The sequence below is a fragment of the Mchenga conophoros genome, linkage group LG4 (assembly GCF_057382185.1).
Source record: "Mchenga conophoros isolate Kocher_MC1m ecotype Shallow Benthic linkage group LG4, M_conophoros_male_GT1.1, whole genome shotgun sequence".
NCBI lineage: Eukaryota > Metazoa > Chordata > Actinopteri > Cichliformes > Cichlidae > Mchenga > Mchenga conophoros.
The window spans coordinates 18,198,775-18,214,578 of NC_140529.1; the positions used below are offsets into that span (position 1 = coordinate 18,198,775).

The 15,804-nt window shown below is 41.2% G+C and overlaps 1 protein-coding gene, 1 long non-coding RNA gene and 2 other non-coding genes across 7 annotated transcripts; 3 read left to right on the forward strand and 1 right to left on the reverse strand.

Moving 5' to 3' along the window:
• Positions 1-416: 416 nt before the first annotated feature.
• LOC146575858 (uncharacterized) lies at positions 417-2,060 on the forward strand. Its single transcript, XR_014892180.1, has 5 exons — positions 417-550; positions 842-909; positions 1,087-1,147; positions 1,334-1,397; positions 1,600-2,060. It is a non-coding gene; the product is annotated as an uncharacterized LOC146575858 (long non-coding RNA).
• Positions 1,189-1,260, forward strand: LOC146575859 (small nucleolar RNA SNORD49). Its single transcript, XR_014892364.1, has one exon. It is a non-coding gene; the product is annotated as a small nucleolar RNA SNORD49 (small nucleolar RNA).
• Positions 1,429-1,498, forward strand: LOC146575860 (small nucleolar RNA R38). Its single transcript, XR_014892362.1, has one exon. It is a non-coding gene; the product is annotated as a small nucleolar RNA R38 (small nucleolar RNA).
• Positions 1,699-14,030, reverse strand: fbf1 (Fas binding factor 1). 4 transcript variants are annotated; one of them, XM_085270761.1, is made up of 33 exons: positions 13,865-13,953; positions 13,388-13,436; positions 13,202-13,232; positions 12,151-12,195; positions 12,010-12,055; positions 11,858-11,900; positions 11,714-11,764; positions 11,492-11,633; positions 11,281-11,361; positions 11,101-11,148; positions 9,733-9,858; positions 9,508-9,637; positions 9,141-9,295; positions 8,955-9,048; positions 8,425-8,868; positions 8,267-8,332; positions 8,110-8,180; positions 7,533-7,838; positions 7,358-7,407; positions 6,797-6,844; positions 6,574-6,702; positions 6,352-6,452; positions 6,035-6,241; positions 5,619-5,726; positions 5,331-5,470; positions 5,076-5,194; positions 4,275-4,397; positions 3,998-4,174; positions 3,744-3,920; positions 3,510-3,647; positions 3,340-3,439; positions 3,138-3,253; positions 1,699-1,883 (listed from the first exon to the last, which is right to left on the reverse strand). In XM_085270761.1, exons 2-33 carry the CDS (start codon positions 13,388-13,390, stop codon positions 1,803-1,805), a joined length of 3,696 nt encoding a protein of 1,231 aa, XP_085126887.1. In that variant the 5' UTR covers positions 13,391-13,436; positions 13,865-13,953; the 3' UTR covers positions 1,699-1,802. The 4 variants fall into 4 exon arrangements, with proteins under 4 accessions (XP_085126887.1, XP_085126890.1, XP_085126889.1 ...); XM_085270764.1 differs by having other exon boundaries at positions 12,010-12,050; positions 13,388-14,030; XM_085270763.1 differs by lacking the exon at positions 11,101-11,148 and having other exon boundaries at positions 13,388-14,029.
• Between the last annotated feature and the right edge of the window lie 1,774 nt (positions 14,031-15,804).

Below are 15,804 nucleotides of genomic sequence, written 5' to 3' on the forward strand. Positions count from 1 at the left end.
CCAGTAAACTATTTATGACGAGTAACTCGCTCATTTAACCAGCTTTATACTGCTGGTCATCTAAATCTATAACCAAACATCATTTATTACTTTATTTCTATTAGTATTATTGATAAGAATCTGCGACAATAAATAGCAACTAAATGTTTTAAAGTTCAAAAATATAGAACATTAGACAATGTGATCACATGACCTCGTTTTACACAGTAACCGTAAGCGGACCACAATATCACCAGCTAGTTTTTAGCTTTATTAATATTATTGTTGTTGTTATTATTATTAATAACCATGGATGGTAATTGGGTTGTTACACATTTTTAGCGAGAAACAATGAAAAAAAAAACCACTTTTCAACCACACCCAATCACGGTCACGTGGCATGTGACGCGTACGACACATAAAATCGTTATCACGCGAGATTTCCGGTCTTCTTCTCCAGGCGGTAGATACGCGCAAGCAGCTTTCTTGACTCTCGCCATGCAGTTCATTTTTGTTAAATTATATTCATGTATACATGTTGAGGTTGCTGCTGGTGACCCACCGTGAGCAGGTGAGACTTTGAGGAGCTTTTAATGAGACCTCAATATGTGGAAGTTTTAATTGTGCGCGTGTGCTAGCTGTTAGCTGCTCTTTATCCGGGTGAACACGTGCAGTGAGTCCACGCAGTCGAGGACTCAGAAAGTGGTAGAATGAGCGTTTCGTTTAAGTAAGGAAACATGCATCATGTTTACTGGCACGTAGAATAGAAGCACGATAAGTTTGATTATTTACGTTTTTGACGAACCATGTTATGTTGCTTGCGTCACGTTACAGCCAATCACTGATTTAACTTCTTATACAGGTTTGGATGATGCAGAGGGATTCATTTGTCTGCCTGCAACAGGGCGAAGTTTCATTTCCTGATTAAAGGTAAAACTGGTTAACAGTTGTATGCATTTGTGTCAGTGCAGTACACATGATGAACTTGTTATCCCTGTCCGAGAGAACAAAACCTTGTGGAAAGCCATGGTATCTGAGCTGCTGTGTTTATTTGTGAAACCCACATGCTGCTGATGGATCCTCACTGATGACGTGTGTTTTTTGCAGATTCGTGGCTCATCTGTTCTCCTTTCCACTGAGTGCCTAAGGAAGGAACCACAGTCAAAAGGTTTGTATTGCACTGGATCTTGTGATCTCTGTTGCCACTTTTTCAGTGATGAAAACTGCTGCATAGGAAGTGCCGTCTGATGCGATAACTGACGATAGAAAGCTGTTCTGAGAATCTGCAAAGCTCTTTGCTTTCAGCTTGTGTGATCTGAGCACTCGGTCATCCACGTGTTGTTTCCTGGTACAGGTGCTGTAGCAGCAGAAGAAAGGATGAAGATTTTCTGGGCTTGAAGACAGCAGGTCCTGAGCAGGTAAATCATGCAAGAGTTGTGATTTTTAAAGTCAAGCCAGTGATGATACAAGTTATCCCTGTCTGAACTCAAGTGTGGAGTCATGGTAACCTGAGGCTTGACTGCTGATGTTTTTATAGCAAAGTTTTTCTTGAATATTGTATTGATCATGTTGTAATTTAGTGTTACGGTCTTATTTATTATTTTATTTTCTAACTTGCAGATTGAGCTGCTGTGGAAGGACGGAATACCAACCTCAAGTGTGATGCCAGAGGAGACTATTAAATTCAGTATTTGTCTTTATGAAAGATGAAAACCATGTTGGATCAGAAACGTGTTTTTTAATAAAACTACGAGTTATAAAATTGAAGTATAGAAAGTAACGTGATTCCATATGTGCTGGGAGGAAAGCCCAGCATGTGTTGGTCAATCTGTGCTGAAAGATCTGTAAGATTTCTTTTTCAGATTTTCTAGAAAGAACTGCTCCTCTTGTAGGTATTCACGGTCCTGTTGGGGGCAGAAAAACAAAATCCAGTCAGTCAAAAATCTGAACACTTGAATTCTTGACAAATGATTTCAAGCATTGCTGGCCAAATAGTGATTGTATTAAAAAGCTGTGTGCACTGTGATGCCTCATGTTGACTGAGTTTCCAAAGTGCAATAAAAGCCTGTACTGGATCATAACACTTGTGTTTATCTGACGTCATTTCTTTTGGATTGTTTGCTGTGGTTCCATTTTTCCCACCAACAGTTTAGCAACAGTTACCAAAATAAAAGATATGAACAAACCTCAATGCAATGAATAACTGAAGACTTGTTATTAAAATCTTAAATAGACTGTACTGGTTTATATATTCTTTCAGTTTGTCTAGGATAAATTTAAAACTAAATGGATTAATAGGTTTCTTAAATGTGAAAATTGCTGTCTTTGCTACTGAGGCCTGTACTGTCCTGGTGACTCCAGGGTTCTATTGGTCAGATGCTCAATGCCACCCTTTCCATGTGAAACCCTGGGTTGATAACCAGCTTTGCATGACTATTTATCCCAATTGCACATGTTGGGGTAAGGGGACCCAGATAATGGAGAGATACGCTGAACTCTCCTTATAGAACAGTCCCACTTTTTTTGAAGGTTTCTTAATTTTAGGTCAGTAAATTGATAAATATGGAAATAGGAAAGCATTGGGCTGGTTTTAACCTTCCAAACGTCGCTGCCCATTCTGATTTTGTTTGGCCAGAGCAGACGTTTGTGTTCAAAAGAGTGGTAAACAGACTGGTTTTCTACTCTACCTGAGCCCCAAGGGTACTTTGTCATGCTGCCTGGAGCAGTCAGGGATCAAACCAACAACCTTCCAATTAAAAGACAACCTGCTCTACCCTGCTGAGCCACAGCCACCCCAAGGAACATTAAAAATGTAAGTATAGCACGCTGCTGTACAGAAATAAACAGAGGCCATGAAGTCTATGATGTGCAATTTCTTTGGGCAGGTTTTGGGCCAATTACTCAGTCACACACATTGGCTGCTACTTCTGCACAGAGGTGAATGTGGAATTGGAGCCAGGGTGGTGGGAAGAAGATGTGTTTGGCTTCACTGAAATAGACTTCATCCAAAAACATCCACAAACAATCAGACCTGTGTCTTAATTTAGGATCAAATAAGGGTAAAAATTTCACATGTAAGGAAAAATAGAGCATGTGAGCTGCTGTTTGTCAATTCTGTTTTAGTGATATTTGACATTTGCAACTAAAAATGTGCTCACCTTTTCTGCAGTATATCTCCACAGAGCCAGATTGGCCTGAAGTGCCATAGACTGAGAGCTGGTAAATGAAACTGGAGGAGGAACATTTAGGGTTGCAGGCAGCTCTGAAACTGAGTCTGTAGGGACAGTAACAAAGGCCAATTAGAGATCGCAGAAAATGTGTTACTTTAAGCTAGTAGAGAAGACCAACATTCAGCCTCACCTGGTAAAACGGGGGCAATAATTTGTGGTAGAGGTGTAAGAGGAGGGTTTTGCCCCAGCCTCTGTGTATCCTTATGCAGGTGACTTAATCGTATTTGCTCCTGTAACAACAAGTGTTAAGATAACCACCACATTCATTCATTTATGTGCTTCATAAAGTGACACACATACCTTTAAAATCCGTTGCTCCTGTTGCCTCAGGTGCTCTGTTTGGGTGTGAATATTTCTCAGTCGCGCCTCGTGCTCCGCCTCCAATCGTTTCGCCTCCTGCAACGCTCGTTCCCCCTCCTCATACTTCTCTGCCGCGAGCTGTGAAGAACACGGTGTAGGGAAAATATGAACACACGCTGGACAAAAAACATGTCCAACACACTACACACAGGGATCGGTGTAGTGTGAAATTACCTTGCTGAATGCCTCGACCTCCTGGGCTCGTGTTTTGAGTCTCAGGGCCGTGCTGCTTAGTCTTTCTTTCTCTCTGTCCAGCTCTTCTCTAAGTTCTTCCAGAGCCTCTCGCTCCCGTGCCACAGCAAGTTCCTTCTGTTTCAGCTCGGCCGTGCGAAGCTTCAAGTCAGCTTGCTCCTACAAAAGGTTTTTACATTTTTTGTGCCTTTTCACGACTTGTGTGGGCTAAAGAGCTGACCTAAGCTCAAGCTCACCTGTGCCAGACTTATGATGGAGCCCTCCCTCTTCTCCAACAGACTGCTGACCTCACGCTCAGCCCTCTCATGCCTCTGCTTCTCCTGGGCGTGGAAGAGTGCCCACTCGGCCGCCAGCTTCCTCCTCTCATCCGCGCAGTGCTGCATCACTGACTTCTGCTCCTCCAGTAACGCGCTCTGAAAACACAGAAAAGGCCAAAGAAGCAAGTGGCGGTCAAGCTGCGCCAAGTTGGTGCAAAACACCTGCGCTGCTGCTGCAGATGTTCGTTGGCCTCACCTTGGCTCTCTCCAGCTCCTCTCGCTCCACGCTGATCTGCGTGGTGAGGACACACCGCTCTTCCTCCAGGCTTCTTTGGGTCGACTCGGCTTTGGCCTGCTCTGCTGTCATCTTCCAGCGCTCCTAAAGCACGCAAAATTAAATGGCATCTTCAGTCTTTAATGAGAAGAAGGTCAGTTTATATTATAGGTGGTTTTTTAGCTGTTTTCCTCACACTTATAAAATATAGCTTAAAAATGAATAAGTAGGATGCTCTGAGCATCTTAGAGAACCTGCCAAAGGACAGAAGACCACTGTTTATGACTGTGGTTGCATGTTTTTTGTCAACATCGTACATCAAAATGAGCTTTGGGCTTTATTTCTTCAGCATTAAAAGCAGTTTTTTTTGGATGTGAGGCTTCTGGCAGTTCGGAGATCAGCTCAGTGCGGTTGGGAAGCACGTCTGGTGCATACTTTCTGTCTGTGTGAGGCTCTGCAGACGCAGGACAACCATCTTCTGTCTTTTTGTTCTTCTCAGTCTGCGCAGCTACTTCTAATGTTATGATTTCAATTAAACATGAACCACGCTTTTGTTCGTTCGCCCATGTTTAGTCTTACTGGTTCATCAAGCGCTCGGCCATAATTCTACAAATTCCAAATACTTAGTTGACTCTTGATGTGAGGTAAAAATGATACTGCAATATTTCTTAATATGCAAAGAGAATGTTTAGAAATCTAAAGTATGACATTTTTCGTTGATGCACTACTGCAGCAGGTCCTGGTGTATGATCTTGGTCTGTTACTGTCATTTCTCATAATCACCTTCTCAAGCTGTCTCTGCTGCTCTTTAAGCTGAGTGTCCATCCTGGAAATAATGTCCTTCAGGTACGCTTTCTCCTCTGCCATGGCTTTCTGCTGCTGGGCCAGATGACCCTGCATTGCTAAAACGCACACACACGCACACACACACACGCACACACACACAGAATGACATTAAGCCATCGTGTTCTCGGACAATCTGCATCTTGACCCATTTTGTACAAAGTACACACGCGTGTGTGTGTGTGTGTAAAATACTTCGAAGCTGCTCGTCTCTGTGCCGTGCCTCCTGCTCCAGGCCGTGAGCGGTGTGTTCGTGCGTGCTCTCCACCCGAGAGGAAAGCTCTCCAAGCCGTGAGGAGAACTGCTCCATCCTTTCAATCACCCCTGCCACGGACCTGGACAAAGGCGGTGGAATTAAAACTTTTTATACACGAAAAGCTTGCTACATGTATCAGCACTGGCGCTGATATCGTGCACAAAAGAAAAAGAAGCAAAAACATTAAATATGTGACTGTCAATTAGACTTTTTGGGAATTTTCTTACCTGGTCTGAGATGTTGCGCTTGTAACAGCATCGATCTCTTCTTCCTTTAGCCTCTTCAGCCTGTGGATCTGATCCTCATAGTCTCTCTTCATCTCCAAGATAGATTTTCTGAGCAGCAATGCAACAAATATACACTAAACCATAAAGTCATCTATTTGCGATAAAAAACTAAATATTTGGAGACTTATTGAGTTATTTCACTGAGTTATCTGGATAATTTAGTTGAGTAAATCCCAAAACCCAAACCAATTTCAATAAAGCAAAGAAGGCTGGTTTTCTTTTCTTTCTTTCCTATGGTGTTGTCTTTTGAAACTACAACTTCACAGCCAGTAAATTTGTCGCTAACTGTAGAAAATTTGTTCTTGCTTTCATTTCATTTCAACCTGCTGCCATAAAACAGGTTTTCCTACGTTTACCTCTGAAGGTCTCTGAGTCTCTCCACCTCACAGTCTCTTTCCTGCTGGGCCTGGGCCATTTTCCGCTGGTACTGAGCCTGAAGCTCTGAGCGTTCCTTCTCAGCCGCTCGCGTTACCGTTGCCAGGCGTTCCATCAGGTCTTCGCACTCATGTCGCGCTTGAGTCTCCCGCTGGGCAACCGAATCCTCGAGCAGTTTCACACGACCTCTGAAAATACACAGAGAGACTTGGGTTACAGACACATGTATGTAGAAGACTTCCACAGTTTCATGTGCTAAACTGAATTGATAAATTGATGTGGTCTAGGAATGGACTACTTGTGTGCGTTCTCCAGGAGCTCCATATCCTGTTTGTGCCGCTGCTGCATGCTCTCCAGTATCATTTGGCTTTGGTCTCGCTCCAGCTGCAAAGTCTTGACCTGAATGATGACACGATAAACTTTAAAGATAAAAAAAAAATAAAAATAAAAATAAAAAATACAGTAACAATGCTCCCCCCATCACACCTCACATCCTTCTTGTCACCACATGAGGACATACCTGTCCCTCCAACTGGATGATGCGGGCCTGTAAAGCTTGATAGTCTGCAGGTTGTTCTTTTTCTTTAAGTCGCCGCAGGAGTCCCGCATCAACCACACCGCCTAGGCCCAGCAACTGAGTCTGCATCAGCTTTGAAAAAAAGTAGCCAAATTAAAAACAAACCAAAGGATGAATCTGGTGATTACATCCATTAGTAGGTCTTTGGAAGTGAGGAGGTCCTTACCTGGTTTTGGAGAAGCAGCTGCTGCAGACTGTCGGCTGAAAATGATGCCTGTTCCAAAGAAGAAAGCATTAAAAACGACAACAAGAAAAACTCAGAGACTACAAACCTGTCTTTGGGTGGTATTTACTTCAAAGGGAACGGTGTTGTAGTTCCTCTGCGCTCATTTTGTTTTCTTTGTTCTTTTTAAACGTACTTAAAGAGGTTTGCACTTGTTTTTACTGCTCTACAAACTGCAGGCGTTTGTTATGTAGGCGTAGGTAATGGATAATAGGTATTGATTTGCAGTTAACTGGACATGAATAATTTGAGATTATGACGTAAAGGTCAACAGTGACTTATTTTAAATCTTTATACAGCATTTTCTATATGCTGACAATACACACTGCACTTTTAGGAATCATAGATTCTAAGTTATAAGACTTTTTCTCCATTTTTTCGTGTTCACAGACAGGCAGAAGGACAAGTACACGCAGAAGCAGTGCCAAAAACATCACCTCCTTGGTGGAGGTAAAACATATCTATTACAATTATGTCAGCCTTGATGCATGAAGGTAACAGTACCTGTTGTGGGAAAGCAGCTGATGTGTTTAGCGTTGCATTTTGCTGCGGATCTGCAGGAAAAAAAAAAAAAAACATGAGTAACAACCACACCGAGGCGTTACATCTGATATTAAGGCACTGGAGAGAAATCTGATGGTATTTTAGTGAACTGACTCGTTTCCCTGAGATTACCTACACCACATTGTGCCGGGCAGTGCAGCAGACAGGGGGCTGGGCAAAGGCAGTTGTTGCAAGGTTTCATTTGAAGCCTGAGTGGGCTCTGTTAGCACCTTGGATCTTGTACTGGATGGGAAGTGGTGGGGTTTGGACTGAAGCTGAGGCTGGCTAATGCTAACAGCAGAGGCTAACAAGGGATCAGTATCGCTAGCAGAGTAAACTGAATGATAAGGCGAACTAAGAGCTGATGGATGGAGTGGGTTTGGTGGGGATGATGCTAAGGTGGAGGGGAGGTAACACTCGCCTGTGGGTGTATACTCGTTAACTACAGAAGGAGAGAGTATGAGAAAAGGAAGACACGGTTTAGAAAAAATATGAGCTCATGACTTATTTCTATTTTAAAATGATGTGATACAAGGTAGGATTAGGTATTAGATGGCTTTTTTAAGTATACGGGAAGCAGCCTAATGATTAACATTAACTAGTATGATTGTGTGAGAGGAGTGGTCAAAAGGGTTTCTGCTGTAAATGTGCAAATTGGGCAAATTTGCTGGCAATCTGAATCAGTGACTTTAATAAGATGGAAGGATAGCTACCATGATTAGACCTTTCTTCTCTGACAGGCGTGGAATGAGCAGCAGGACCGAGGCGTCCGGGAAAAGTGTCACTACATAAAATATAAGGAACATTTTTTTTTAAAAAGGGCCAAAACGTTAACATGGATTTAAGGGACTTACACAACAAACCCCTTACCTCGTTTCTTTGATTGAAGGAAGCGTGTCTTCTCTGCTTTTGGGAGTTTGTGACGTTACTTGTTTACTAAAAATGAGAACAGGTTATCAATCATTACTGAGAACATGCTCTTTCTGTCTCTGTAGCATTTCTGTTATTGTCTTCAAATTGCACCGTACCTAACACTGAAGTCAGTGAAAGACTCTTCCTGCTTGGATGGTTTTGCCTCTGTGTTTAACGCGGACAGAGCTTTCCTCCTGCTCAGTGCCCCAGCTAACCAGTCATCCTCATCATCCCCTTCTTTCCTCTGGGTCTTAGAAACCTCAGGCTTGGCCTGTTTAATGGTATTGTCAGCGGGGGCTGAGCTCTCTTCTGGTGTTTTTGCAACAGATGTGGAATGGCTACCAGTGAATGAGGGCTTTCTTTCCAGTAAAGGAGACGAGGGGCTCTTTGAAGCCTCTGCTGGATTCTTTGTCTTATCGATGCCCTCCTCTAGATAGACCGGCTCATCTTCTGTCTTGAGGCCCAGCCAGTCAGCTGAGTTGCGTTGTCGAGAAGATGTGGGAGTGGTGGGCTTTGGCTTCTTTTCTGGCGTAGACACACTCATGTCCTCAGTAGAAAATCTGGTCGTAAGAAAAAAAAGATTACTTCTGTCCTGCTGAAAGCTGTAGGCATGAAGCAAACTGTAAATAACAAAACCTGGGCACACCTGACAGACTGTCTACGAGACTGACGCCCTTCAGAAGTGGATCCCAGTGTGGGCTGATAGGATCCAAATGTGAGGTCATCATCTAAACGAGGCTCTGATAGTTGGGAAAACGATTAGCTACTTCATTTTTTTAAGATAGTATTTAATTACAGCCAAGTTAAGGACAAAACTATGGTGCTCTATCACCTCTCCCAGCAGACGTCTTCTCCTGTTGCGGCTTTTCTTGAGACTGAAGCTCGTCCTTCCTCTCGCCTGTTGGTGGTCGCTCCAGAAGACGCGGTGACGTGAAACTCTCCAGAATCTCATCAATTCTGGTACGAGGTCTCTGAGGGGCGTCGGCTCTGAGAGCAACAGGGAACAGAGGTGACGCACAAAAGCAGCTAGGCTAACAAACCAGACTGAGGCTAGTAAAGTCTGTAAAGTCAGAGTTTGGTTATGTTTTTAGCTGCAGCCCAAAGCAATACCACAGTAATTATTCATCATTTGAGTGCTATAAATAAGGACAACAACGAGAGTGAGAGGGGAAAAAAAAAAGTGAAAACAGAGTTGTTACCTTTCCTTGGGAGACCAAAGCGGTGTCTCTTTTTTCTTGGGATTGTTTTTATTGCTGTCAAATCCGAGTGTATCCATTAGGTCATCCTTATCATCCTCAAACGTGAGCTCGCCTTTCTTTGTTGCCTTAGCTGATCAACAAAGAATAAAACACAAGCCTTCAGCATTTGGCAATTATTTAAAAAAAGAAAGGAAACTAAAGGATCCTGGTAAGTTTAAGGCTTACTCGTTTCATTCTTTAGAATGGGAGATGCTGAAGGAGATGGCACAGATTTTTCAGGTTTGGAGAAGCTAGATTTCAAGTCAGGCTTTGAGTCACCTGGAAGCAAATCATCCAGGGGGTCGTCTAGATCTGCAAAAAATAAGAGTCTTTATATTATGAATAATGGATTTGGGCCCCAGAGTGTAAATGGGCAATAAAACACTTAAATACTTACTTTATTATTATTATTTTTATCTTCTATACCAATACAATAACTTGAAACTGTACTTTGTTGAACTGGATTCATTAACTGACACATTTCCCAGTTGTGAAACATACACTTAGTGGCCACTTTGTTAGGCACACGTTTCAATTGCTCATTAACACACATATTTAATCAGCCAATCACATGGCAGTGCATTGAGGTAGGCAGATGTTGTCAAGATGGCCTGCTGAAGTTCAAACTTTGTATCCGAATGGGAAAGAAAGCTGATTTAAGTGACTTTGAATCTAGAGTAGTTAATGCTAGAGATCAGATGAGAGCACACGGATTACTTTGAGCTGATAAGAAGGCAACACTAACTCAAATAACTTGAAAAACCCAGTTTTGCAGAAAGCATCTCTGAGTGAACCTGTCAAACCTTGAAGCACATGGGCTACAGCAGAAGACAATACTGGGTGTGATTTCGGTCAGCTAAGAACAGGAAATTGAGGCTACAGTTCACACGAACTCACAGTCAACCTGGGTAATATTTCTGATCATGTCCATTTACCATTTATTGAACAAAATACAAATATAAATAGTCTGTTGTGAAAAAAGTAAGTGTACACAAGCTAGATCAAACAGAATCTAGTTTTTTCTTTGCAGAAATCAGTTGTTTTAGGTGTTTTGCATGTCTGTCAACAATCTCTGACGATTGCTCACTCAAAGGTTTTGAACATTGTTGAGCAAAATCTCTTTAATTGTAATTTGTTCTATGCTTTAGTTCATAGTCACCGTCAAAAACAACATTTTACTTCTGACGACACCACAAACTTCAGTGGCAGAGAGAATTAAAGAGAGCAGATGAACTTGTGACATTAAGTTTGGATATATGAGCTTTATCCATAGGCACAAGTTCAAATTATTATTTATACTTGCCCCTTTACATGTATAGATATAATATTGGAATAACTGAAGGGCAATTCCATCTGCTAGTTGGATCATTGTTCTTGGGTGTCAGCGTATGCAAATCTAATTCCTTCCGTATACTTCCAGATTTGTTGATTCGATTTGGAATAGCAAACATTTTACAGTGTACACCTCCACTGTTAAATACTACCCACAAGCACCCACTGATGTGACTTAACTGCAAGTACAGGACTAAACACGTATCAACCACACTAATGTACCTTTAGCGTACGAAGTCTGAGCAACACCTTCATCCTCACCACCACTGTCTGAGTTAAAGCAACATTTTGAGAGAAACAAAGCAAAGCTGCAAGTCAACAACACATCTGCACCATGTTCATTTATACAAAGCTCAGTCAAGGAAGCGGATGTCACGACAGGGAGGGGGGAGACTCGCTTACCAGAGAAGGTGAACTTCTTATAACTCCGCGCTGAGGATAAAGGTGCAGAGTTCGGCTTCTTCCCCTCTTTGGTGGGTTCATCTGAGGGAAGCAAAGGCAGACAAAAGCCTTTTTCTGATCGCTGCTATTAATGTAAAACTTCAAAGCTGGTAATAATGTGGAGCTAATAATGAGAAAGTAATTTATGCGAGAACACTCTGCACTGAATTACCTGCTCCCTCTGGTTTTGCATTACTCTCGAGCACAGCAGAGTCTTTCTTTGGTCCTTCGCTAACAAGTGGCTTTGTTTGCGCGGGAGCCGAACTGGGCTTCTTCTTTGATGCAAAGAGGTCAGCGTCCATGTCGTCCATGTCCTGCACGAGGACAGAGAGGAAAAGTGAAACGTGCAGTGTGAACTTTATCTTTGCCGCCGCAACCTCAATTAATGACCCACCTTCATGCTCTTGAGTATGTCGCTGGGATCAGCCGCTGACACATCCGAGTCCTTGGACAAAAGAAAATATAAAAAGACAAAATAAACACAAAAGGAAAAAAAAACGGGGTGAATATGACCCAGTTTGCATATTATCCTACATACCTCAGTGTCCGCACCATCCATTTTTATCTCCTGTGCTAGCGTGCTGAAGATATAATCAGTAGCAGATGAGCAGGAAAAGAAAACAGAACATGAAGAGGAGTAATAATTTACAGCTGGCACATTGCAATTCACAAATCTTCCTTCTAACTTACCTATACATAGGTCCATCGTGTGATGCTTTCGTCCTTACTGGCTGCTCTAGTTGGAAAATTAATTCAAGAAAATATTATGACACACTTTAACATAAAGATAGACACTAATTCTGATAAAACAGCACAACTGCGCTCACTTACTGTCATCATCAAGCAAGCTGTCAAGCAAATCATCCCTGAATGAACCTTAGAAAAGCAACAGAGGTATACAGTCAACTTCAGCAAGGTGCAGGAGAGGCATACTACTGCTGCTGCCTATATCTGTATTTGTCGTGGTACGACATCTCATGATCCAATGATTTTGGATCAGCAGGACAGACACACACTGGGTTATATTTTAATGTAGAAATAGGCTTTTATCATTTTACAGTCAATGTTTTGCTGAGGTACAATCACGAGGGACAAGGATGTAATTGTGTGCCAGATACAACATACTTTAATATAAAGTGGACCAGACCAGTGAAACTCCCCTAACTGTCACTGTACAAAAGTTTAACTTTTCTGCCATTTAATTGTCTATATATTACTTAATTACTTTGGTGTAGTATGAATGACCATGGGAGAGGTCTTTATCAAGCTGTAAATCAGTTAAAAGTCTAATTTTATGCCGTGCTTTAGATTGTTCAAAGCCACCCAGCGGGTCAGTGTTGTACCAAAAGAGATTCATCATTTTTAAACTCTTGTAAATGACTTGTTGTCTGTCAAACATATCTTTCATGATTGCTATCAAGTCGTTTGGAGCCACAAACAACATTCCTGTCACAAGGTAGAAGCTGCAATCAGTTTTGGGCAAACTAACTTATATAGAAGCCTTTATTTATCCAGCTAAGTCTCACTGACATTAAAAGTGTCTTTTTAAAGAGTAATCTGGCCAAGAAAGGAGCAGAAATTGCAACAAATACAAAATAATAGTTATATAAAGACACTGCGTTTTTATTTATTTTATATACATAACCCCTTAATAAATCATGTTAGCTACACTCAATATAAGCAAATACATTACACATTAAAACAAATACACAGAAACATCGGAAATCACTACTTGGTACAAGACCGTTTAAACTTTTTTGTCGAATTGATTCTGGGCCCCAGGCCTTATTTTTGATACTCCTGAAAGTTTATTTAAAAAAAATTAAAAATTAAAAAAAAGAAGGAAAGTTAGTAGGATTCAAATAGCACAAGTTTAACTTACTTTTCGAGGCTTTCCCCTTCGGCTTTGTAGCCTGAAAATAGCAGTGAAAATAAGTTTATTAATTTAGCAGATAATCATGAAAAAAGTGAATGATAATGAAATGATCCTCGAAGATTATGAAACCCCGTTACATCGTCAATGAATAAATACAAAAAAAATGTCGAGGGAGAGCACAGTTTGACTTACCATGTTCAATCTGTGCTGGTGGGTTTACAGTGTAAGGGTAGTCATCAAGCTAACAGTGCAACAGAACCGAGCAGAATACATTTTTACTGCCATTTTTTATTTATTTATCATTTCATCGTCACTGTTAGCAGCTCTGGGTTTAAGAGCAGCATAAAATGAACACACATAGCGCCTCCTGTCTCTATTGGCAACCGCTCAGCTACTCTAGCTAGCATTTGTCAAGAACATAACACGACTGGAGCCTTTCGTCTTAATTACTGTGGTTTAAATAGTCACGTATTCATACAGCTCGTTGTGTTTAGCGTTTAGCATCTTAAAGTTGGCCAGCAGACTAACGGTAAAAAAAAACAAAAACAAATCGCACCGCCCCCACACAACCCATTTCCACAGAGGGTTGCACCTTAGCTACACTGCAAACAAAAGCTAACTAGTGTTCCAGCGCTAGGCTTGTGATTAGCATTAAATGTAGCTACATACAAAATAAGCAGTAAACCACCAGCTTCGGTGTTTGGGCCACTCAGTGCTGGAGTAGCGGGTGCCACAACCGTGCCGACCGGCAAAACATACGTTTCCTGTTTACTGTTTGAGGTGCATTATGGGTAGAGTAGTTTCAAGGAAGCCTTCGGGGAAAGGCGTTTGAAAAAAGGCTTTTGATTTGTGCTGTCTAAAAACACTAAAGTTAGTCGTTTTGAACATGAGCTGGTATTTTTAACCAAAGTGCTTGGGCCTGCTTAGTGAGGTCTGCCAAAGTGGTTTACCAGCAGGTGGCATCAAAGCTTAGAAAATGACTCAAGGCAAATCAGAGCTGAGTAATATTTTAAAATCAGTTTACTAATACTATTAATATTCTAAAGCCTTTTCTGTTCTCAGAAACAGCTTGCAAATTGACTAGAAGAGTACCTTTAACCTAAACTTGAAATTTTATAAAAGTCATTATAAAAAAAATGAAAAAAAGGGTAATCATCTTTAAAAGTTTACAAGTAGATTTTTAAAAGCCTTTTAAACTGAGTTTTTGTGCCTTTCTGATGGCAAAGGGAAGTTTGTCCCACAGTGTTGAAGCTATACATGCATATGTGCTCATACATAATACTAATTTTCATGTAGGGTGGAACAGAGGTGCAGTGGTTAGCGCTGGGTTCGAATTCAGTCCGCCTCTCTCCCTCCCATGAGCTCTGAAATGGATAAATAAAAGACAATGGCTGAATGTGAGCTTTATGTCTTAATGACATTTTCCAATATTGATCTAATGTTTAACATTTACTTGAACTGTAAAGTTTATTTTCTGTGATGATTTGTGTGGACTGTGTTTGAAGGTGCAGGAGGACTGTCGTCTTACAGTAAGCACATTCCTCAAAGCCATCATTCATCGTGTTACAGAGTTACATACAACTAGACCTGATTTTGTTTCCTATTCATTGTAGTATCAAAACAGTTTTAGCGCATGAGGTCTGTACATGCTCGATATTGTTTCATTTTTGCTGAATTGGTGAGTCAGACAGAAGCTGTTAACAGACAGGTTTCCTTCCTCTGCTGGCAAATGTGGACAGGCCTCATTTTGACTCTGCAGTTTTGTCGAGACTGTCGGACTAATGCACACAAGTGATAATCTATGGCAATTTGCCTTTGATAAAGTAAATATCAAATAACAAGTGTGCAAATAACAATTTATTTATTTTCCAAATTATCTGCTGTGCATATCATGTGATCGGTATACTTTACAGGAGTGCTTTGTTTACTGTAATGTCAGCTGACATTTTAAATGTTGATAGAAGGCAAAAAAAAAAGCACTTTGACCGAGTGGAAAATAAATACTTGTATGATATGAAAACCATTTTAATAAATCACCTAAGTATGAAACAGTTATTATTAGTGTATATGACAGAGAAGCCTCCCTGATGTTCAGTGGCACACAGCAGAGCATAAATGCCTTTTAATGCTATATTTAGTTGCTGGTGTTCCTCTGGGAGAACAGCATAAAGCTTTAATGTTTACATGCCACATACAGTGCAACATATGACGTAAACTCAATACTTCAGAAGAAATGAGGCCACTTGTGAAATGCTGAGATGCATCCTGCCAAAGGTCTAGCCCTCTGCGTGCAACAATTTAACACAAACCATATGGAAAAGAAGCAGGAAAAAAATGTATGTGTCATGCTATGATTTACCCATGAAAGTGTTACATTTGCAGTCTTCTCCTGGAGAAAAACCCCCACAAGAACTGACTGCAAATAAAGTAAAAAATCAGTTTAATTAAAATATGTGAAAGGATTAATTTCCTGAGAAAATCACAAGCAGCAGTCTAGGGGGTGAAAAATAATGCCAACGCAGAAGTGCTGAGCACAGCATTTCCTTGGTTGAGCCAATAGAGCCTGACTCCAAAAGTGAGTCGATCTGCAGATACACCATGTTAAAATG